General features: G+C 41.6%; 1 protein-coding gene across 1 annotated transcript in view; it reads right to left on the bottom strand.

Moving 5' to 3' along the window:
• HDAC4 (histone deacetylase 4) overlaps positions 1 to 23,859 on the bottom strand; it is a 423,752-nt gene that overhangs the window by 269,737 nt on the left and 130,156 nt on the right. Inside the window, exons 7-8 of the mRNA XM_070933431.1 lie at positions 17,476 to 17,607; positions 13,079 to 13,188 (exon numbers count right to left, since the gene is read on the bottom strand). Coding sequence (XP_070789532.1) covers positions 13,079 to 13,188; positions 17,476 to 17,607 — 242 coding nt within the window. The remainder of the gene's footprint in view (positions 1 to 13,078; positions 13,189 to 17,475; positions 17,608 to 23,859) is intronic.

The raw sequence follows: 23,859 nt of genomic DNA on the forward strand, positions 1-23,859 counted from the left end.
AGAAATTGGGATTTTTCCTGACCCAGGTGTGGAACCATATGCAGGGGAGAGGGGAGAGGACTTCCTCTCAGATGCCGCACGCGTGAGGTGCGTTACCAAAGCCCTAGAGGGGGTAGCAGCTGAATGGATGGTGGGTCTCCACAATAACAACTCCCCCTTGCTGAGAAATTATGATCAATTCATGACATCCCTCAGAACGCGTTTTGAGGACCCCTTAGCTGAGCGAAAAGTGAGAATCAGAATGAAGGGCATTCACCAGGGACGGAGATTGGTGGCGGAGTACACCCAGGAGTTCCGCGAGTTGACACCCTACATGAGAGGGTGGTCAGAAGTGGCCCTACTAGAGAATTATAAAGATGGGTTGAATGAGGAGATCTACAAAGATTGCTGTTCATGCAGGGCCCCGGACGATCTGCAGGGGCCCCAGACGATCTGCGGTACATGTTGGCAGCGGACGTGGAGATCGACCTGGCCTGAAGCCGTCTCCATGGTGGGCGCACTTGGGATCAGCCACCCTCCTCATTCCACAAGGGGGTGCCAAAGGCAGCGGTGGGGAAGGCAGGGCCCAAGCCAAAATCCTCCGCGTGTTTCAAATGTGGAAAGGAGGGGCACTGAGCCGCTGAGTGTTTCTCTAAGCCAGCGCCCAAGGCGACCTCTACCAGAGGAAAGAAGGCTGATAGAACGTCCGCTAAAGCCTGCGAGACCGCCCTGAAAGGAGAAGTCATCGAGTCCGCTCCCCTGAAACAGGGTGAGTTGGGAACTCCGACCATCGCTGACGACAGCGAGACCGACACCGATTCCGATGACAACGACCTGGTGAGTCAGAAAGGGGGCCCCATGACCATCCCAGTAGAACTGAGGGTACCATCCACCGGGGCCCATGGCCAGATGCCAGCCCTCCTAGATTCTGGATGCACCAGGTGCGTAATCAGCCCTGACGTGGTTGAACAGATGGGCCTAAGACTAAAAACAATGAAAAGGCCCATCGCATTCTGTCAGCTAGACGGATCGGTGGCAGGAGGAAGCCCAGCCTGTTTTGTGACCGAGCCAATCGAGATGCAAATGGGGGATTACCTGGAGACTCTTAGTTTTATTGTGGCCCTGGGCATGGAACGGCCCCTCATACTTGGACTGCCTTGGCTCCGTAAATGGAACCCGCGCATAAACTGGAAAACAGGAGTTTTGCGCATCTGCTCCAAAAAAGCAGGGAAGAAAGGGGAAGAACCCCACTGCTGAGGGGGCGACAACAGCAACAGAACACATTGTGGGGGAGGAAAAGATCCCAAAGGTGTACTGGGACCTCCGGGAGGTGTTCAGCGAGAAGGCATTAGACGTGCTGCCCCCCACCGGCCAACTGACTGTACCATTGAAATACTTCCTGGAGTAAAACTCCCTAAGCCAAAAGTCTACCCCATGACCCCCCCCGGGAGCTGGGGGAACTACGAGACTTTATTGACAAAAACTTAAGACAGGGTTTTATCCAACCGGCTAGGCTGCGGGTGGCAGCACCGGTACTTTTTCGGGAAAAGAAGGATGGGTCCTTTCGCTTGGTGGTCGACTACAGAAACCTTAATGCCATTTGCGTAGAAAATGTCTACCCCCTGACACTCATGAAGGACATGCTAGCCCACCTAGGCAAGGGGAAAATTTTCACCAAACTGGACTTACGGGAGGCATATTATAGAGTTCGATTAAGGAAGAGGATGAATGGAAAATGGCTTTTAACTGCCCGCTAAGATGTTTCCAGTTTTGGGTGCTCCCTTTCGGACTGCAAGGAGCCCTTGCTGTGTTCATGCAATTAATTAATGAAGTGCTGCATGAACACTTGTACAAGGGGGTATTGGTCTACTTGGATGACATTCTTATCTACACCGAGACCATGCAACGACTATGTAAAGTTGGTGAGGACCGTCCTGAAAAAACTTAGAGCTGCAGAACTGTATGCCAAACTATCAAAGTGCGAATTCCACCAAACCAAAATTGACTATTTGGGGTACTGCATCTCACATGAGGGAATAGAGATGGATCCGGAAAAATCCGGGCAGTGTTGGAATGGGCCCCACCACGTACCCGCAAACAACTACAGAGCTTCCGGGGATTTGCTAACTTCTACAGACAGTTCATCCCCTCGTTCGCCAAAATTGCATTACCAATTACAAATCTTCTAAAACAAAAGGAGAAGAGAGGCCAAAGCCCTCCCAGCCTCTCAAATGGACTATGGACTGTCAGGCGGCGTTTGAGAAACTAAAACGGCTGTTTGCTGCCGAAACGGTCCTTAAACATCCAGACATGGAAGCTCCTTTTGTTGTACAGGCTGACGCCAGCAACGTACCCATCGGGGCCATGCTGCTACAAGCAAACGTAGAAGGAAAGCTGCAACCCTGTGCCTATACCTCTCGTAAGTTGTTGGAGACCGAGAGGATATGGGCCATATGGGAGAAGGAGGCCTTTGTGGTTCGTTGGGCACTGTTAAATTGGAGATAATTCCTTGAAGGAGCTAAGCACCCGTTTGAGGTGTGGACTGACCACAAAAACTTAGAAGCTTTGAAAACACCATGAAAATTGTCCCCAAAACAAGTCCACTGGGCTCAACACTTCAAACTATTTAATTTCTCTCTGCACTACCTTCCTGGAGGGAAGAACTTCATGGCAGATGCCCTTTCAAGACTGCCGCAATACAATAGTGTGAGAGAGGAGGTGATTCAGCCGATTACCCCTCAAAACAACTGGCGGCACCAGTAGTTACTAGAGCCCAGGCAAAAGCAGATCCAACCTTGTCGGGCGACTTGACTAAGCAGCTACGAGAAGCTCTAAAGACCGACAAGTAATTTCTGGCCCATTCAAATGAGTGTACACTTCGGGAAGGACTTGCTTGGGTGGGAGCCAAGTTGTATGTTCCCACCAGTCTGAGAGTGACAGCTTTATAGCACGCCCATGATGCCAAGGTTGCCAGACATTTTGGGTTCGTGAAGACATTACATCTAGTTAAACGGCATTTCTGGTGGCCCGCACTAAAAAAGGACATAGAGGCAATGTGGCCAGCTGTCCCGTGTGTGCTTCGGCCAAGAGACCTCCTGGGGAGCCACCTGGATTGCATCAGAGTGTTGCCAGACCGGGTGCCTCATGGAAGGAAATATTGTAGAATTGCCCGAAAGTGGGGGGAACAGAGTTATTTGGGTGGTTACTGATACGTTTTCTAAACAAGTGCATTTCATCCCATATCCCAAGATCCCTTCTGCAAAAACACTGGCAAAATTGTTTGTCCAATATGTATACAGGTTACATGGAGCTCCAGAGCGGATAATTTCAGATAGGAGAGTTCAATTTACCTCCCATTTTTGAAAAGAGTTCCTAGGGTTGTTAGGCTCCGCCCAATGGTTAAGCTCTGCCCACCACCCCCAGACTAATGGGGCTTGGGAGAGAACCAATTCCGTATTAGAACAATATCTAAGATGTTACATAAATTATCAACAAGATAACTGGGCAGATTTACTGCCGTTTGCAGAGGTGACCTATAAGAACTCCATACATAGCAGCATGGGGTTTACCCTTTTCAAGGTGGCCTCTGGCCAAGATTTTGTGCCCATTCCAGAGTTGCCTCAGGAAAACCCACAAATCCCCTCCTTGGTTGATTGGATCGAACAGTTACGTGGCACTTGGTCAGTAACGCGTAAGGCACTGGATGAAGCATATCGTGCTCATAAAGCCTAGGCCGATAAGAAGAGGGTTCAAGAACGGTCTTATAAGGTTGGTGATATGGTTTACCTTTCTACCAAATACCTGCAAACTACCCAAAAGTCAAAAAAGCTTGGACCCAAGTATGTGGGTCCTTTTCCAATAGTTCGGATTATTAACTCAGTCACAGTACAATTGGAGTTACCAAAAAGTTTGCGGCGAATTCATCTGGTGTTTCATGTCAGTTTGCTGAAACTGGAGCATTCGTCCCCTTTACGTCCAGACCAAGAACCTCCTCCTGTCCCCATACTAATTGAGGGGGTACAGCATTTTGAGGTCAATGAAATCTTAGACTCTAGAAAGCATCGTGGTAAGGTGCAATATTTGGTGGCCTGGAAACATTTCCCATTATCTAAAGCTGAATGGGTCAATAAACAAGATGTTACAGCTCCAAGGAAAGTACAATTGTTTCACTCCAAATATCCTGATAAACCTTAATCTGGTTTTATGTCATGCTTTATTTCTGTGATCATCTGTTTTATGTTATTTTGATTTCTTGTAGGAATAATGTCTCTTCTGCAGGAGGGCCAAATGTCAGCCTCCGCTCTTTCATTGCTTACTTGCTCGGTTTCCATGAAACGGGGGGAGGGGGGAGCTATTGGAATTGGGAGGGGGGAAGTGAGCTGGAGAAGAAAAAACTTTGCTGCAGCATTTTCTTTGAAGCTGATAACGTCTCAAGGTCAACAGTCGTGGCATAGCAAGAGGATGACACTGCCAGACGTTTGCACCCACATGACCCCTGGAGAACCTGTGGATTGGAAGATTTACGCTGGAAAGTTGGGGAGCATGTTTTCTATATGTGATTTTCACGCCTTTGCTTCAGACCTTGCTTTTCTTTGGTTGCATTCAGTTCTCACTCAGTAAAAGTACCTTTCTCTATGAAAATGGAGTCGGGGGTTTTCTTTCTTGAGTGTTGAAAGGAGGCATGCCTGACAGTGTGTGTGTGTGTGTGTGTGTGTGTGTGTGTGTGTGTGTGTGTGTGTGTGCATGGCTGTCAAAACTCCAAAAACAGGTCAAGTAGCTCTGGGGAGGTCAGTTGTAAATTTGAACACTTGCTAAGCAATGGACCATTAAGCGAGGGCCACTTGTATTTGGTTTGCCTTAAAGGTTCAGAGCTGTATGGAATCTGGTTTCCTTTGACTCTTTGGGGGATTGCAAAAGATCTGGATGCAGGAATCCTCATAAGGGGAACTAGGATTGTGACCACCTAGCCATACCCAACCAGGCAGATGACCACCTAGCCACACTACTCAGTCACATAGCCACCAAGCCACACCCATAGTCACATGACCACCAAGCCACACCCACCCAGTCACACAACCACCAAGCCATGCCTACCAAACAAGCCACACCCACAGAACTGGTAGTAAAAATTTTTGAATACCACCAGATACATACATACATACATACACACATACATATACATATATACACACCACACATATATAGGTTTGTATAGCGTTTTAACTGCATTTTTATTAAACTACTTTAAACAGAGACCACCAGAAAACAGTACTGGGTGTCCACTCCCATTCGTCATCTTGTTTGCTATTTAAAACATTGTTGTTGTTGTTGTTGTTGTTGTTGTTGTTGTTGTTGTTGTTGTTGTTAGCTGTGAAGTCGTGTCCAACCCATTGCAACCCCATGGACAATATTCCTCCAGGCCTTCCTGTCCTCTACCATCCTCTACAGTCCATTTAAGCTCATGCTTACTGCTTCAGTGACTCCATCCAGCCACCTGTCGTCCCCTTCTTCTTTTGCCCTCAATCTTTCCCAGCATTAGGCTCCTCTTCAGTGAGTCCTTCCTTCTCATTAGATGGCCTGCTAAAGAGCAGTCAGGGTTGATCTCCTCTAGGACTGACTGGTTTGATTGCCTTGCAGTCTAAAGGGCTCGCAGGAGTCTTCTCCAGCACCATAGTTCAAAGGACTCAATTCTTTGGTGCTCAGCCTTTCTTATGGTCCAACTTCCACAGCCAGACATTGCCACTGGGAAAACCATAGCCTTGACTATACGCAATTTTATTGGCAGGGTGATGTCTCTGCTTTTTAGTATGCTGTCTAGATTTGCCACAGCTTTCCTCCCCAGGAGTAAGCATCTTTTCATTTTTTGGCTGCAGTCCCCATCTGTGGTGATCTTGGAGTCCAGGAAAATAAAATCTGTCACTACCTCCATTTCTTCCTCATCTGTTTGCCAGGAATTGAGAGGGCCGGATGCCATGATCTTAGTTTTCTTAATGTTGAGTTTCAAGCCAACTTTTGCATTCTCCTCCTTCACCCACATCAAGAGGCTCTTTAGTTCCTCTTCGCTTTCTGCCATTAGAATGGTATCATCTGCATATCTGAGGTTGTTGATATTTCTTCCGGCAATCTTAATTACAACTTTTGATTCATCTAGCCCTGCCTTTCTCATGATGTGCTCTGCATATAAGTTAAATAGGCAGGGCAACAGTATACAGCCTTGCCGGACTCATTTCGCAATTTTGAACCAATCAGTGGTTCCGAGTCCAGTTCTCACCGTTGCTTCTTGACCCACATATAGATTTCTCAAGAGACAAATAAGATGGTCTGATACTCCCATCTCTTTAAGAACTTGCCACAATTTGTTGTGATCCACACAATCAAAGGCTTTAGCATAGTCAATGAAGCAGATGTTTTTCTGGAACTCCCTAGCTTTCTCCATGATCCAGCGTATGTTGGAAATTTGATCTCTAGCTCCTCTGCCTCTTCAAAATCCTGCCTATACTTCTGGTAATTCTCGATCCACATACTGCTGGAGCCTAGCTTGTAGGATTTTAAGCATAACCTTACTAGCATGTGAAATGGGTGCAATGGTGCGATAGTTTGAACATTCTTTGGCATTGCCTTTCTTTGGAATTGGAATGTAAACTGACCTTTTCCAATCCTGTGACCACTGTTGAATTTTCCAAATTTGCTGGCAAATTGAGTGTAGCACTTTTACTGCACCGTCTTTTAAGATTTTGAATAGCTCAGCTGGAATATTGTCTCCTCCGCTAGCTTTGTTCTTGCTCAGATTTCCTAAGGCCCATTTCACTTCACATTCTAGGATGTCTGGCTCGAGGTCAGTGATCACCCCATCATGGTTATCAGGGATGTTAAGCTCATTCTTGTATAGTTCTTCCATGTAATTTTGCCACCTATTCTTAATCTCTTCTGCCTCTGTCAGGTCCCTGCCATTTTGGTCCTTTATCATGCTCATATTGGCATGAAATGTTCTCTTCATATCTCCAATTTTCTTGAAGAGATCTCTGGTCCTTCCTATTCTACTGTTTTCTTCTATTTCTTTGCACTGTTCATTTAAGAATGCATTCCTATCTCTTCTAGCTATTCTCTGGAATTCTGCATTCAACTGGGTGTATCTTTCTCTTTCTCCCTTGCCTTTTGCTTTCCTTCTTTCCTCAGCTATTTGCAAAGCTTCCTCAGACAACCATTTTGCTTTCTTGCCTTTCTTTGGGATGGTTTTAGTTGCCACCTCTTGTACAATGTTGCGAACCTCCATCCATAGTTCTTCAGGCACTCTATCTATCAGATCTAATTCCTTAAAACTATTTGTCACCTCTACCGTATATTCGTCAGGGATATGATTTAGTTCATACCTGAGTGGCCTAGTGCTTTTCCCTACTTTCTTCAATTTAAGCCTAAATTTTGCAACGAGAAACTCATGATCTGAGCCATAGTCAGCTCCTGGTCTTGTTTTTACTGACTGTATAGAGCCTCTCCATCTTTGGCTGCAGAGCACATAGTCAATCTGATTTCTGTGTTGACCGTCTGATGATGTCTATGTGTAGAGTCGTCTCTTGGGTTGTTGGAAAAAAGTGTTTGCTATGACCATCGTATTATCTTGACAGAATTCTATCAGCCTCTGCCCTTCATTTTGTACTCCAAGGCCAAACCTGCCTGTTATTCCGGTTATTTTTTGGCTTCCTACTTTAGCATTCCAATCCCCCATGATGATAAGGATGTCATTTTTTGGTGTTAATTCTATAAGGTGCTATAGGGCTTCATAGAACCGGTCAATTTTCCTGTGCCCTGTAGAACAAGAAATTCACCTTGGGAAGGAAGGAAGGGTCCAAACATAGAATCATCCTGTTTGGATGAAATATGCAAAAGTCCTCCCTTGTAGAGAGGGCCACCAGTTCCGATATTCATCTGGCTGAGGTGATGGCCAAGAGAAAGATCACCTTGAAAGTGAAGAAGCGTAAGCTGGCTGATTGTAATAGCTCAAAGGGTGCCGAGGTGAGAGCTTGCGGTACTTTAGGCAGGTCCCATGTGGGGTACCTGTGCACTACAGGAGGCATTAGATTAGCGGTGCCTCTAATGAAACTGTGCACACTTGGGTGTTAAGCCAGGGACTCCAGGTTCCCACAGGATAAAATAAGGCCAGAGTTGCTACTTGTCTGAGTATGGTATTAGGGGACAGGCCTTTGTCTAGCCAGTCCTGAAGGAATTCCAGAATCTGGGCCACTGAAACAGAGGTGGGATCAAGGTGAGCTTTGGAGCACCAGTCACAGAAGGCCCTCCATGTTGAATTGTAGATTCTGTTAGTTGAAGGCCTCCTAGAGGCCTGGATCGTCTCTATGACTTTCTTGGAGAAATTGCTCTGCTTCAGACTTCTCCGCTCAAATGCCAAACTGTCAATTGGAGCCATTGTGGTTCTGGATGAACTAAGGCCCCCTGACTGAGAAAGATTCTGTCCTGAGGGATCCTCCAGGGTCTGGATACCGACAGGCTGACCAGATCTGCGTACCATGGGCATCTGGGCCAGTGGGGAGCCAGGAGCAGGATCTCTGCCCTCTCTGCCAGCACCTTCTTGATTACCCCTGGAATTAGGGGGAGAGGAGGAAAGGCGTATAGTAGCCCTTGGGGCAATGGATTGTGGAGTGCATTGACTCCCTCCGCCCCCGGTGCTGCAAACCTGGTGTAAGATCTGGGTAACTGGGCATTTGACGGGGAAGTGAACAGGTCCAGGATCAGAGGGCTGAAACTTTCTGATAGTTCCCTGAACAGGTCAGGGTGTAGGCACCACTCTGAGTGGTCGACTGTGATTCTGCTGAGCCAGTCTGCATGTACGCTCAATGTCCCAGAGATGTCTTCCGCTCTGATGCCTCTCTGCCTAGAGACCCAATTATATGAGAGATCTGGAGTGAGTGCCCCCTTGGCAGTTGATATGAGCCTTGGTGGCCACATTGTACATCAGAATGAGCACATGGTGTCCAGAGATTGTGTGCTGGAACTGACTAAGGGCCAAGTGGGCTGCCTTGAGTTCCAGCCAGTTGATATTGTTCCTCAGGTCTGCCTGGGACCACTGTCCTTGTGCCATCTGGGATTGGAAATGGGCATCCCAGCCAAAGAGGCTGGCATCTGTGGTGATGGTCATGTGACTGGGTTCCTTGAAAACACAGAAATTGGGGGTGTGGAGAGAAATTCGAGGGTCAGACCTAGTCTTACCGTATTCAGGACCCAGGTATCTGTTGTAGTTGTTTCCCATTGACTGGTGAATAGGCTTAAGCTCCTGCCAATTGGAGGGTTGGGTCTGCTGTCACTTGGAGTGGTGAAAGGGGTGACTGCCTGTGCCACGAAATGGTCGCATGCCTTGGAAATGTTGTCTATTTCTGTCCCTGGACCCAGATCTGTCTGGTTGTCAGTCTTGTCTGTGGGCGTATGTCCTCTGGGATTGAGTTGAGTCAAACCCCGTGTCTGTGGGCCAAAAGGAATGCCTACAGAAATACGGTGAAGCGCGACAGTCAGCTCGTTTCTAAAGTGAAGGCAGGACTTTTCTTCTGTCCTTGGTCTCCACTAGAATGGGCTCTAGAGCCTCTCCAAACAGCTTGCTACCCTTGAAAGGAGCAGAGGCTAGTTTCCACTTATACTTCATGTCCGCCTGCCAATAGCGAAGCCACAGTAGGCGATGGGCTGCCACCAAAAAACCAAAGGCCCTTGAAGCAAATTTGGCAGCATTCAAGGTGGCATCCACCAAGAATTCTGTAGCCACTATCAGTTTGTTAATGTTCTGGTGGAAGCGGAGGTCACAAGGGGAAGCTCTCTCCAGCATTTGACGGAGCCAGAGCAATGAGGCCCTGTTGAAGAATGAGGCAGCTGTCGCTGCTTTGACTGCCCAGGCAGCCACCTAATGCACCTTGTAGAGGGTCAGTTCCGCCAGTGGTGAAATGTAAAATTTGTTACTACTGGTTCTGTGGGCGTGGTTTGGTGAGGGCAATGTGACTGGGTGGGCATGGCCAACTTTTTTTTTTTTTTACTTTTAAAAGCATTTTTTCTACAATCTGTTCGGCTGAAGAGGTTGTTTTAAAAAATGCTTTTAAAAGCCTCTGACGATCCTAGCTGAGCCGCGCGATCATCAGGGGCTTTTTTTTAATTTTTAAAAATTTTTTAAAAGCATTTTTTTTGGCCGAAGAGGTTGATGATCGCGCGGCTCAGCGGGGCGGGGGGGAGGGGCGGGATTTTTGCTACCGGTTCTCTGAACCACCTGCCATCATCGCTACTGGATTGGGCGATCCAGTCCAAACTGGGAGCATTTCACCCGAGTTCTGCCTTTTTATCCTCTGTTTTCAGAACATCCTCTGTGTCGTTAGACAAGATGATAAAGGATGTTAAGGCCACCACAGGGCCATCTATAGTTGGTGGTTGCAGTGTCTCGGAGAAGTCTGGAGCCACATTATAAAATCTCTTGTCGCTACCATTTGGGGGAGGGTATATCTCTGGTTGGGTGCATTGTCTTAGGATCATGTCCCTGAATAGTTTAGGTGGTGGAATTTCCGCACTCTCCCAGGTTGGCTCTGAAAAGAACAACTCACTTGAGTTCATTAGGTCTAATGCTGACTCCATTGTAGCAGGGTCAGCCCCTAGGTGCATTGCTGCTTTGGCCTTAAATAATAATGATTTAAAGAGCACTGGACGAAAGAGCCCTAAAAAAGCCGGAGGGGTCTGGAGCCATCCCGTCATCCTCAGATAGCTCCATCTTCTTTTAAGTCTTCATTTCTTCAGAGCGATACCCCGCTCTGCGTGGAGGCAGGGGATGAGTGAGCCCTTTGGAAGTTTGCTAGATCTCTTTGATGCTGGGATGCTATATATTGGTCTTGGTGCAGGGGAGTTTCAGGTGCTACAGGAACAACCTGACATCCCTGCTGTAGGCCTGTAGCAATGCCCTGTGCTATGGCTTCTGAAATCATAATTTTCATCTGGTCAACAATTTCTGGACCTTGACTTTCCCTTGGGCAAAGTCCCACAGCCGTGGGTATAAAGGTGGCCTCTGCTGCAGCTTTCATCCTCTTTGGAGATGGCTCTATAAAAACCTCATTGCTATCTGTTAAAAGGGATGGCTGAGAAAATTGCTCTCTGGCGCCATCTGGTGACCTGACCTAAGAGCATAGTGGAATCTGTTTCTTTACCTCAATTGGCTGGTTTAGGTGCTGTGCTGGTAAAGCATGAGAAGTTTCAACCTTTCCCTCTCTAGGGGAACTTTACCCCCTCCTTTTCTCCGCTTCCCTCTTCGCCATGGCAATTCTTTTGTCAATGGCCTTCTGGCACTTCCAGGCGTCCTTCTCCTCCGCTTTAGCCTTTAATTTAGCCGCTGCTTCTTTAGTGGCCAACTTCGGCCCTGAGGAGCTTTTCGGATGGCTCTGGGTCTGGATCGGCAATCCCTGATCCTGTTCACTCCCCCTTGGCACTCCTGGGTCGTGAAATCCTCCATTTTGCTTTCTGTCCCTCCAGACAAGGCAGGCTTGTTCCTATGCAGAACCTTGATGCCACGGCTTTTTTCCCCCTCTTTGCCGCTTCTGAGTATGCCCCGGTATTCAACCGGGCAGTGACTCCAGCCCTCTCCGATGCCTGTTGGGCCTGGGTAGGGGCCTCTGCTCTATTCAGGAGCTGTAACAATAGCAGCTATGCTGGACAGACCAGGGAGAAGATGGCTTTCTTGGATGGGCCGGGGAAGCCAAACATGGTAAAGGTGGCTATGCCAGACAGACTGGGGAGCCAACCAATGGACAGGGCGAGGCGGCTTTGCCAGACTAGCCGGGGATCCAGCCGTGATGAGGGCGGCTGTGCCGGACAGACCGGGAAGCCAGCCGATTAAAAAAGGTGAAGCTGCTATGCCGGACAGACCAGGGGAGTTAGCCAGCCGTTTGCTGTCCTGTGAAGGCTTACGCGGACCTTACTTTAAATTTCCATAATCCAAGGAATAACTCTGTTCTTTGTTCTAAGAGCACTCTTCTGCATGTCTCCTCTGATCAAAGACTGAATCAAAACTGGGCATGCGCAGGCAAAGGAGGCGAGACCAAAAGTTTGACTGACTCAGCCTCCAAGAGAAGAGCAGAGTTAACCCATTCCTTGGATTCTCTGCTCAGCACACTGGTGAATCTCCTGATTCAAGGTACAATACTACTGCAGTTGCTACCTGGAACTTCTAAAAAGAAATGGAAGAGCCTTTGGCTTTTAATATAAGACTTCCATTTCTTTTAACATTAACATGGAACAAGTGGGGGATGAGGTATATAATATAGCATAAGACCTATTTCTAATTTTTTAAAAATCTGGATCAGGTGTGTTAAAAACTTCCTAAAATCAGTGACCTGCTTTGTTATTAAAGCCCTCGGTGAGTTAGAAGATAATAGCTGAAAGACTGCTTTTAAGATAACTGTGCACCACAGCAATCCAAGACCTCAAAGATACTCTCTCAGATGTGAAGCAAATAAATACTTTAGAGGCTTCTCAATTAGTGACATGACATTTACAGAGTTTTTCTCCATATTGTTAGTGGTAACAACTTTAACATTTTTCAATACATGCAATTATCAATCTTTAATAGTTTCTGTCATTGCTACAAGTTTCATTTGCTCCTTTATCTTCTAGATGTTCTCATGAGCTTGTTTTCATATTTGTTGTTCTTCTATATATGGGACTATAAAAAAAGTTTTGTTATATTAATGAAAAAACTTCTGCTCACAGAAGGAGAATTAAGCTTATAGAATAGATTCCATGGATCCTACCTTCCCTGAGCATAAGATGAAATTTTAAAAACCCTGCAACTAAATACATCCATTGCCTTAATGTAATATCAATACTTCTAAATAGTAAAATATTATCAGCTTTCATACTAAACCCTTTTAAAAAGTAGGTTTTTTAACATGATAGAGAGCCTAAATATTACAGATCTACTGTAATTAGAAAAGAGGAAGCATTTTCAAGAAGTCCATTTACATACTTAAAATTGTTAACATCCTCAATGAAGTACCTTCTTCCACAATAAAAAATGTCACATGGTATACTATAGAAATTTATTAGAATTAAGCAAAGGAATGTATCTTACCTCTGTTTGTATATTTATAACTGATCCAACTCCATTTTCAGTGTTTATATTACTGGAACTATTGTTTGGAGAACTAGGGCCAGATCCAGGAGCACTATTGCATGCAGATTCTGAAATATGTTAAAATGTTTATTAATATCCTTAACAAGTATTAAATATTTGTGAGGTCTATGGAAACTAGATCATGTACTACCAGATCGTTATGTAGCTGCTGACTTTGTAGAGATTAATAATCTTTTCTGAAACACATTGATTCTCAGTCCTGGACCTCTGCTCAAAGAACCAGCAGGCAGTCATGGTGAGACGTTCAACTTCATGTTGTGCACCAGTTACTCTCCTTCCTGAATAGGGAGGCCCTTCTCTTAGTCACTCATGTTCTAGTCATCTCTCACTTGGATTACAGGAAGTTGTCAATTTACAACTACAATTGGGACCAGAATTTTACTGCTAAGCAAGGCAGTTGTTAAGTGAGTCATGCCTGATTTTATGACCTTTTTTGCCACAGTTAAGCTAATCACTATAATTGTTAAGTGAATCATGTTAAGTGAACCCATCTTCCCTTATTTGCTTATCAAAACCAGCTGGGAAGGTTGCAGATGATGATCATATGAGCCTCGGACTTACAACCATCAAAATATATGCCATTTAGCAAACACTTAAATTTTGATCGTGTGATTGTGGGGAATCTGTGACAGCCATAAGCACAAGAAACAATCCTGAATCACTTTTTTCAGTACCATTGTAACTTTGAACAGTCTCTATACAAATGGTTGTAGGACTACCTGCATTGCATGAGGCTACCTTTGAAGAGTATCCTGATACAGAATTCGACTGTGTGACCAATTTTGAGCGCACCCAAACCATTGAGTGTTGGTTTGCTTCTGGGTCCAATTCAAGATATTGGTTATGATCTTTAAAGCCCTACATTACACAGAGCCAGGTTACTGCGGAATCATCTTCTCCTTATTAATTCAGACCATCACATCTGGTAAGGTAGAGAAGATATATTATGAATTCTGTCAGCTGAAGTATTTTGACTGGCAGAGTCCAGGAAGGGAGGCTTCTCTGCCATTGCCCCCACCCCTTCTGAATACCCCCAGAGGTGAGGTGGGTCCTCATTCTCCTGGTTTTTGGAAGAATTTGAAGACCTGGCTCTGCTGATTTGCATGGGACTCACTAAAGAGTATGTAACCTTGGGGTTGAGTTAGTGCTTTGAAGGCTCTCCATTTTCCTTTTTAATTATTCTATTCTTGTTTTAACTGTCTTTTATTGAAATATGCTTTTATATAGGTTTTTATGGTTTTAATTGTAGATTATCCAGAACTGTTCTGTGAATAAGATGGGCAGTCTCTAAATTTGATAATAATAGCTTTACTTAGAACAATTTACATCCTGAGACGATACTTCTAACACCATCAAACACCAACATCTGCCTATCCCAGGTTCTGGAGAAGGACTCAAAAGGTGGATAAAAATGCCAAATCCAATCTGAATATCTGGCTGACTGTGCTATGAACCATAATAATAATAATATATAAATAAAAATAAATCAACTGATTAAATGGAATATAATAGTACTCTTCAAGGATATGAAGGAATGTCACATAGAAGTTATTTTGGCTGTTCTCTATAAGAGTGCAGGGAATAGACACTGACTTTGCTCACAGGGAGACAAATTCTGGTTGAATGTTTAGGAACAATATCCTGACAGCAAACCCCTTCCCCAGTTTTAAAATTTAAAGAGCTGATTCCAAGGGAAGAGTTGGTGACATTTTTTCACTGAATATGTTCAATGCAATGATAAAGACACTTTAGATTCTTACACTGATCAAGGAGTTTCATCTGAATGGCCCTTTCCATCTCTATGGTTGTATATGATACCATATGAATCCCATCGTTACAGCTTCCCTGGCATGTGGTCATCCAAGTGACTATTTAAACACTTCCAATGAAAGGGTCCATTATCTTTCTTTTGCTGACTTAGCTTTTGCAGACATTATTCCTGATGCCATTGAAATTTGTTTTCGTGTAACTTAAACTTACTGTTTGTCTTCTGGAACAACACTGGACAGATCTATCCCATCTTCTACATCACAACCCTGTTGATAGTTGAAGACAGCTATTCCCACAGTCTTGTCCAAACTAAAGACATGTAATGTCTCCAACTGTCCCTCATAATTTTTTTCTTCCAAATTTCTTATTATCACTTTGGATGCTCCCCTGTGGACATGCTTCAGTTAGTCTATGTCTGTAGGCGCTGAGCAGGCTGAGTCCAAGGGCAGGGTTAAATGCACCATCAGTTTGAGGTTGCTACATTCTCACAAGAGAATTATCTAGCACCAACTTGGCTTGACCATTAGTAGATCAGATTCTTGTAAATAGGTAGCATGTAATAAACTTTTAGTGCTTTGAACTCAATTCCTCTTCCGGGTTACTTACACTTCACAATATCCTTCCTAAAATTTCTGCCACAATTGGATGCAACGTTCTAGCTACAGGTAGTCCTTGACTTGCAACAGTTCATTTAGTGACCATTCAAAGTTATAACAGCAATTAAAAAAGTGACTTATGACTATTTTTCACACTTACTAGAGTTACAACATTCCCATGGTCATGTGATCCAAATTCAGACACTTGGCAACTGACTCATATTTATGACAGTTGTAGTGTTGCAGTCTTCTGACAAGCAAAGTCAATGGGGAAGCCAGATTCACTTAATGACTGTGTTACTAATTTAATAATTACGTCTGGACTACTGCAACGCTCTCTACATGGGGCTCCCCTTGAGGAGCACCCGGAGGCTCCAGCTGGTGCAGAATGCAGCCGCGCAGGTGATTATGGGAGCGACGTGGTGCTCCCACGTAACACCTCTCCTGCGCGAGCTGCATTGGCTCCCGGTGGTCTTCCGGGTGCGCTTTAAGGTGCTGGTTCTCATTTTTAAAGCACTCCATGGCTTAGGGCCAGGATATTTGCGAGACCGCCTGCTGCTACTGATAACCTCCCACCAGCCAATACGCTCTCACAGAGAGGGCCTCCTCAGGGTGCCGTCGGTCAGGCAATGTCGGCTGGCGGCCCCCAGGGGGAGAGCCTTCTCTGTGGGGGCACCCGCCCTGTGGAACGAGCTGCCTCCTGGAATACGATTGATCCTGGACCTCCGGACCTTCCATAAAGCCCTGAAGACGTTTTTATTCCACCAAGCCGGCCTAGCCTAAATGGTTTTTAATTGGGATTTTAAATTTTATGGATTTGGGGGTTTTAAATTGGGAAGCTAATGATTTAATTCTTTTTTAATTATCTTAACTTTTGTATTTGTATGTTTTTTAATTTTGGCTGTTCACCGCCCTGAGTCCCCTCTGGGAGAAGGGCGGTATACAAATTAAATAAATAAATAAATAAAATAAAATAAATAACTGCAATGATTCACTTAACAATTGTGGCAAGAAAGATCATAATATGGGGCAAAACTCACTTACAAATGTCATCCTTAGCAACACAAATTTTGGGCTCAATTGTGGTCGTAAGTTAAGGACTACCTGTATGGCATGACCAATGCAGAACAGAACAATAAGGACTTATTTGAATCCTCACTAGATTTTTGTGATAAAGCCTAAGATTGCATTTGCTTTATTTGCTGCGCTATTACAATGTTGGTTCCTCTCAAGACACCTAGATTCAATTCACATTTATGCTTCCTAGTATTGTGCCTATACTGATGCTTTTGTGAAATAATTTCTAGATGACCTTGGAATACAGGGGAAAAAACAGGACCACTGCAACAGAGATACTTGAGCCTGGGAGAGGATGGAATGTGAGAAACTGCCTTAAAATAACTTTGTTAAAAGTGTAAATTGAACTGGATAATTATTTAATCTGGTTTTCAAAATTCTTTACAATATTAAAAAAAGCAATGAAAATATTTTTAGAGACCAAAGAGGAACAGTACCTGATCTTTTTCAGTCTTCTGTGATTTCTCAAAGATCATAGGGATCATAAGTTCTGATATAATTTTTGCAACCTTCTTCCTGAATATAGCTGTTCCCATCCTGAAGATTTAAACTTGAAGGCAGATGCTCCTTAACTAATTCTTCCCTTAATTTGTATAGCTTTTCCCTCCCTGTGTTAATACGTTTAGGTCCATTTGAGAATGAAAGTGAAAAAAATGAGAGCTGAAACGGTCTGCCCTCTACCCATCATCACCTGCTATCATCTTATTATCTTCTCCAAGCAGCAGCTCTATCCTTTTTTATTATCTCCTTACCTCCTACTGTACTATTATTTCTGGAACATTATAACAACAATTAAGATCATTGCAATTGTTTTAATCTTCATAATTACTTCCCAATCTATCTGATTGTTTTGAAATTAAAATGTAGTAAAATGGTGCCATTCCAACTTACCTGTGACATCTAATGGACGTTTTTTAAGAGCTGTAGCTACAGGACTATCTTTTCGTCTTAACAATGGACTGCTGCGCCTTTCAGCAACCTTCTGCTTTAATCTAGATCGCAATTTGAGATTGGGTTCAGATGCTGAAATTGACAAAAGTGAAATTAAATGTATTTCATCAAAATAGAATTTCTAGTTACAATGCCTCACTGACAGAAAATAAGAAAACACATTGTTATAAGATCAATATAACAGAAAAAATACATAAGAAATATGATTAATAGTATATTAAGATATAGGTAAAGGGTAGCTGATCCAAAACAAGCACAAAAGCAAATAAAACCTATGCCTCTGGAACAATTTAAATGCAATAATAGTTAAAAATAATATTCATTCATTCATTCTATTATTTTTAAATCCACCCTCCATAATATTTAGTTTATTCAAAGAAGGTTAAATACAAAACACCAAAATATTTTTTTAAAAAGCCCAAAAGACATAAAACAACTAACAAAACAATGTGTCTTATAAAAATAGACTAACACATATACACATGCCTCCTTAGTTGAATGCTGATTAATATAATACAACGTTAATTTCCGATTCCTTGCAAACCAGGCCAAAAGTGTTTTAAACTACTAAATCTGTTTGCAAATTGTTAGCCTGTCATCTATATACTATATTAATAACAAAATAGTTAACAAAAAAATTATAGAAATATTATAGAAATGTATAAAAGCAGTAAAGATTATTAATAATAATAAAAAAAGAAAGAAGGTTGAAATTCCAAAACTCTCTTTTTAAAAAACTGTTACTGTAATCAACTTGTAGAAAATTTACTACCACTTCAATCAGAGATCATCTCAAAAATTAATCCTAATTGGTCCTGGATCAAAGCATTCTTTGATGCTTAATGCCATCTCTTATCAGTTGCTGATTGATTAAATACAGTTAAGACCAATTTCCAAAACCAATTTATCTTCTCCCCAAAAAGCCAAATGAGATTGTTCCCAATTAAATGTAATAATTCCCATTCTCCTTCAAATATCTTAAAAAGACCCATTTACCCTTTATCCACCCAGAGGGTTCTCTACTAATACATAAAACCACAGGATTAAGCTTCATTTCAAGAATGTATATGGAGACGCCCTGTTCCTGGATTCATGTTTCTTCCCAGCCAATTTACTGCCACAGAATCACACTCTTGGCTCTGAGTGCCTTCTACAATTTGTGTTGTTTGTATTGTTTTTGAGTGTATAATTCTTGCCAATGAATCTGCTGCTTTAAAAACAAATTTCTTTTGTGGATGTAAAGTATTTAGGATTGGTTTCTTCAGAATATTTTCCATGATCTGTATGAGTTCATCAAACCATTTGAAAAAAAATACAGGTAGAGGTTGCATGATGCTAAGCAGTCTTTCCTGCACCCCATGTGTCAGTTTCCTCTCTGTAATCCAATATGTTGTTGCTTGATGAAGTAAATAAGCAGAACTAGAACACCAAACAAATCAAAGGAACTATTTTGATCCAAAACCTTTTTTTCAAGGTTTCCCTGTGGTGAATATTCAACAAATATTCAACAGATTCCCTGTGGTGAATATTCAACAAAATGTAATCCAAATATAAACACTTTCACCATGTAAAGACACGAGCTGTGCTTCCATACGAGAAAGCAGAAACTGGTGTAAACAATCAAATAAATCAAAGACAAAGCAGAAATAGCAGAAAGAGTCCAGTTGGGGGTTGAAATAAATCAGTATTTAGCGAGCCAATTAACATTTAAAGATAAAAAACAAAACCAAAAGTTCAAAAATTTAAATTTTGGGGCCAAATTTATATATATTTTAATTGTTCTTAATATTTGTAGTTCATGTTCTTAATTCTGGCTGTGCACCGCCCTGAGTCCTTAGGGAGAAGGGCGGTATATAAATTGAAAGAAAAAAAAAAGTGAAGTTAAGAGCCAGTGGTGGCACAGTGAGTTTGGCAGTTTGATTCCCACCGGTTCATGGTTGACTTGGTCCTTCCGAGGTCAGTAAAATGAGGACCAAGATTGTTGGGGGCAATATGCTGATCTTGTAAACCCCTTAGAGAGGGCTATAAAGCACTGTGGAGTGGTATATAAGTCTGCTATTACTATTGCAAGTTCCAGGCATACTTACAAAACATTCTGCCAGTAGGAAGAGATGTAAAAAAAAAAAAAGGCCACTGACTTTCTGGCTAGTCTCACAAGGAGCTGTAATCTTCAAGATTCCTCTTCCCAGGTGAGTCCATAGCCACCCAAAAGTCATCTTGGGTCATTCTTTTTTTTTTTTTAAATAGTATTTATTGAAGTTCCAACATTTAAAACACAGTACAAAAGTACAACACAGAAAAAAACCCATAGAAAAACAACATAACAAATTTTTTCCACTAATAACAGCTTTTCTATATCGGTATCTCTGTCATATTTACAAAAGTTCTAATTCTATATATCTCTATCTTAAATTACAACCTTATTTATATTATAATTACCTCTATTCGTAGTTCAATTTCATATCCTATATTTCTTCAACAATTTTACCTTCTACATATGATATTTAACAGTTTATCCTTTATTTTTTTCGTCTCCTCTCAAGCCAGGAATACCATCTGTTCCAAATTTGATAGTACTTGGTTTCCTCCCTCTCCTTCATTTTCATGGGCAGTCTGTCCATTTCTGCACAGTCATAATTTTTTTTTATTATAATTTGGTCTGGAGGAATATTTGGTTGTTTCCAGTTCTGTGCTAAGACAATTCTACTTGCAGTTAATATGTGTATTGTTATATATTGTAATTTTTCCTCCATTTTCTCTTCAAGAATGCCCAAGAGAAAAAGTTCCGGCTTCATCTCTATTTTCTGTTCTGTTATTCCCTCCAGCCACTTTCTTACCTTATACCAGTATTTTCTAATTTTAGGGCAGGTCCACCACATGTGGTAGAATGTTCCTTGTTTATGACCACACCTCCAACATTCCGGGGACCTGTTCAAGAACATCTTGGCCAATCTCACTGATGGCAGATGCCATCGATTAAACATTTTATAGAGGTTCTCCTTGTAAGCAGCTGACATTGTTAGTTTGTAGTTTCTCTCCCACAATCTATCTCACTGATCTAATTGAATATTATAACCGAAATTTCTCACCCAACTAATCATTGTCTCTTTCACAGTTTCTTCTTCCATTTTGAATTTTAACAAAAAATTATACATTTTTGTAATAATTTTTTCCCGTTTCTAATAATATCTTGTCAAGTTCCAATTGTTCTGTATATATACCATGTTGTTCCTGGTCTTTTTTGTATTTTGTTCTAATTTGCAGGTATGGCCACCAATAAATTTTTATCCCCTGATTTCTTAAATCCTGCTCTGATTTTAAGTTTCCAAATTCGTCTAAAAGTTCCGAGTATCTTATTACTTTGTTTATGTCCAATACTTTGGGATAGATTATGGTTTCCATTGTTGAAATCCAAACTGGAACTTTCATATAGTGATTTTTCCTTATATTATCCCAAATATTTAACAAAGCATTTCGCACTAGATGTCTCTGGAAATATGTGTAGGTTTTGTTTTTTCCTTCCCATAGAAATGCGTGCCAGATCATGGCCTTCCAATGTTAATACTCTCTTATTTCTTAATTGAACCCAATCCTTTAGCCACGTTATTGCCACTGCTTGATAATATAGTTCCTAATCAAGTAGGCTGAAGCCTTCTTTGGTTTTGGAGTCCTGAAGAAGTTTGCGTTTTATTCAGGCTTTTTTCCCCAACCAAATAAATTTACCTATTATTCTATTCAATTGACCAAAAAATACTTTCCCTAATCTTATTGGAATCGTTTGAAATAAATATAACAATTTTGGTAGTATATTCATTTTTATTACGGCAATTCTACCGACTAAAGATATCTGTAATTTTGCCCAAATGTCTAAATCTTTTTGTTTGTTGTACCAATTTATCATAATTATCCTCTTTTAATGTAGAACATTTTGCCGTTAACCAAATTCCTAGATATTTTATCTTTTTGACAATTTGAATCCCCAGTTTCTCTTCCAATTCCTCATCTTGCCTTTTGGTACAATTCTTGGTTAATATCTTAGTTTTTTCCTTGTTTATCCAGCCACTTTACCAAATTCTTCCACTTCATGAATCAAGATGGTTCCCATCTCCAAAGGATCTTCTATGATAAAAACCAGATCATCTGTGAAAGCTTGAACTTTATATTCCTCCTGTTTAATTTTCAACCCTTTTATCATTTGATTTTGTCTAATTTGTGTTAATAATATTTCCAATGATAGTATAAATAAGAGGGGTGACAAGGGACATCCCTATCTTACCCCCTTAGTTATACTAATCCTCTCCATTTTTTCCCCATTTATTATTATTTTAGCCGATTGTTTCAAATAGATTGCTCTGATTGTCTGTAAATTTCTCCCTAAAATTCATAATTTCCAATTGGTTAAAAAGAAAATTCCAGTTTAGATTGTCAAACGCTTTTTGAGCATCTACAAACATTAATGCCAGCTGCTTATCCGGGTGGGCCTCATAGTATTATAATAAATTCATAATCATTCTTGTATTGTTCCTTATATGTCTATTTGGCAAAAATCCATTTTGGTTTGAATCAATAATTTTATTTAATATTTTTTTGATTCTTTCAGCGATTATGGTTATGAATATTTTGTAGTCCACATGAAGTAGCGAGATTGGCCTATAGTTCTTGATTTACTGTGTATTTGTGGGATCTTTTGGGATAAGTGATATCAGCGCCTCCTGTTCTGCCCCAGCTATGGACCCCAAAGAACACCTCCATCCATGTCTTTGGTAGTTTGGATTGCCCTAAAGCTTCATTGTATATGTTCAACAGTAATATTTCTACAGGTCCCTGTATCTCTTTATAGAACTCAGAGGGGATACCATCAGGTCCTGGAGTTTTGTTATTTTTTTGCTTTTGAATAGCCACCTTCATCTCCTTCATCGTAATTTTGTTATTTAACATCTCATTCATTTCATATGTTATTATAGGGAGATTTCTATCCTTTAAGTAGTTCTTTATTTCTTCCTCTTCTGTTTTCTCCTGGCTATAAAGTTTTCCGAAATAATTTTGGATTATTCTCTTTTTTTTGTCCATTCGATGATGGATATTCCCTTCTTCATCCTGCAGTTGTGTTATTAATCTTTTTTCTTTGTCCTTTTCCAGTTTATATGCCAGCCATCTCCCTGGCTTATTGGCATGTTCAAATGTACCTGTTTCGTTGTTCTAAGCTTTTGGGCCATTTCCTCCTGGGCGAGCAAATTTATTTTATGTTTGATCAAATCTGTTTCCTCTCTAATTTTCATATCTGGGGAATCTTGCATCTTACGCTCTAATTCTACCAGTTTCTCTTGTAATTCCAATTGCTGTTTCCTTTTTTTCTTTGTTTCTCCTCACCCCATATGCTATTGTTAGACCTCTAATATAGGCCTTAGTTATATCCCAAAGATTCGTATCTTCATTTGAGTTTTCCTTCAGTCCAGTTCTTTTTCCATCCATTGTATATACTTTTTCTCTTTTATCATCCTTTGATTCATCGTCCATCTTCCCCTTGTTTTTACTCTCCCTTTCCATTTTAATATCAGTGGGCTATGATCTGCCCATGAATTTGATGCTATTTCTATCTCCTCTATATTTTTGCTTAGTTCCGAATCCATCCAAATCATATCTATTCTGGGCCATGAATCATGTGGGTTAGAATAAAAATATACCGCTTTTTGGGTGGATTTTGTTCTCTCCAAGATATCTTTTATATTCAACTCTTGCATCATGTCAAAAATAGTAGTCGGTAGTGTTTTCCTCTTCTTCTTATTTTTCCCCCCGATAGATAATCTTGTTTTGAGTCTACGACCGCATTAAAATCCCCCATTAAACACACATTTTCACTCTCCAATTCTATTAATTTTTATTTAAATTATAATAAAATTCCTCTTTTTTGGTATTTGGTGAGTAGATAGCTGCCAATAAAATCTTTTTTTGACTTATTCTTATTTCAATTAATAAAATTCTTCCTTCTTCATCAGCCAAAATTTGTCTTGGTTGTAACCAATCTTTAATATAAAGTACTACTACTCTCTCTTTTTGTGATGCAAAAAGCTGAATAAAATTTTCCTAGTTTGGGGGCTTCTAATAAGTATCCTTGTTCTCTTTTAATATGGACTTCTTGCAAACATGCAATGTCCATCTTATATTTTTGAACTGGATAGAACCTGCCTCCTTTTGTCTGGGGAATTTAAACCATTTATGTTAATTGAAATTAATTTGATTTCTTCTTCCATTTTATCTTCTAGTATCTTTCCTTAGTCTTGTTTCTCTTTGCGTTTTCAACTTCGCCCCTGTTCTTTCCTGTTG

The sequence above is a fragment of the Pituophis catenifer genome, unplaced genomic scaffold (genome assembly GCF_029215685.1).
Source record: "Pituophis catenifer annectens isolate HBS135680 unplaced genomic scaffold, rPitCat1.0.hap2 SCAF_1, whole genome shotgun sequence".
NCBI classification, from domain to species: Eukaryota; Metazoa; Chordata; class Lepidosauria; order Squamata; family Colubridae; genus Pituophis; species Pituophis catenifer.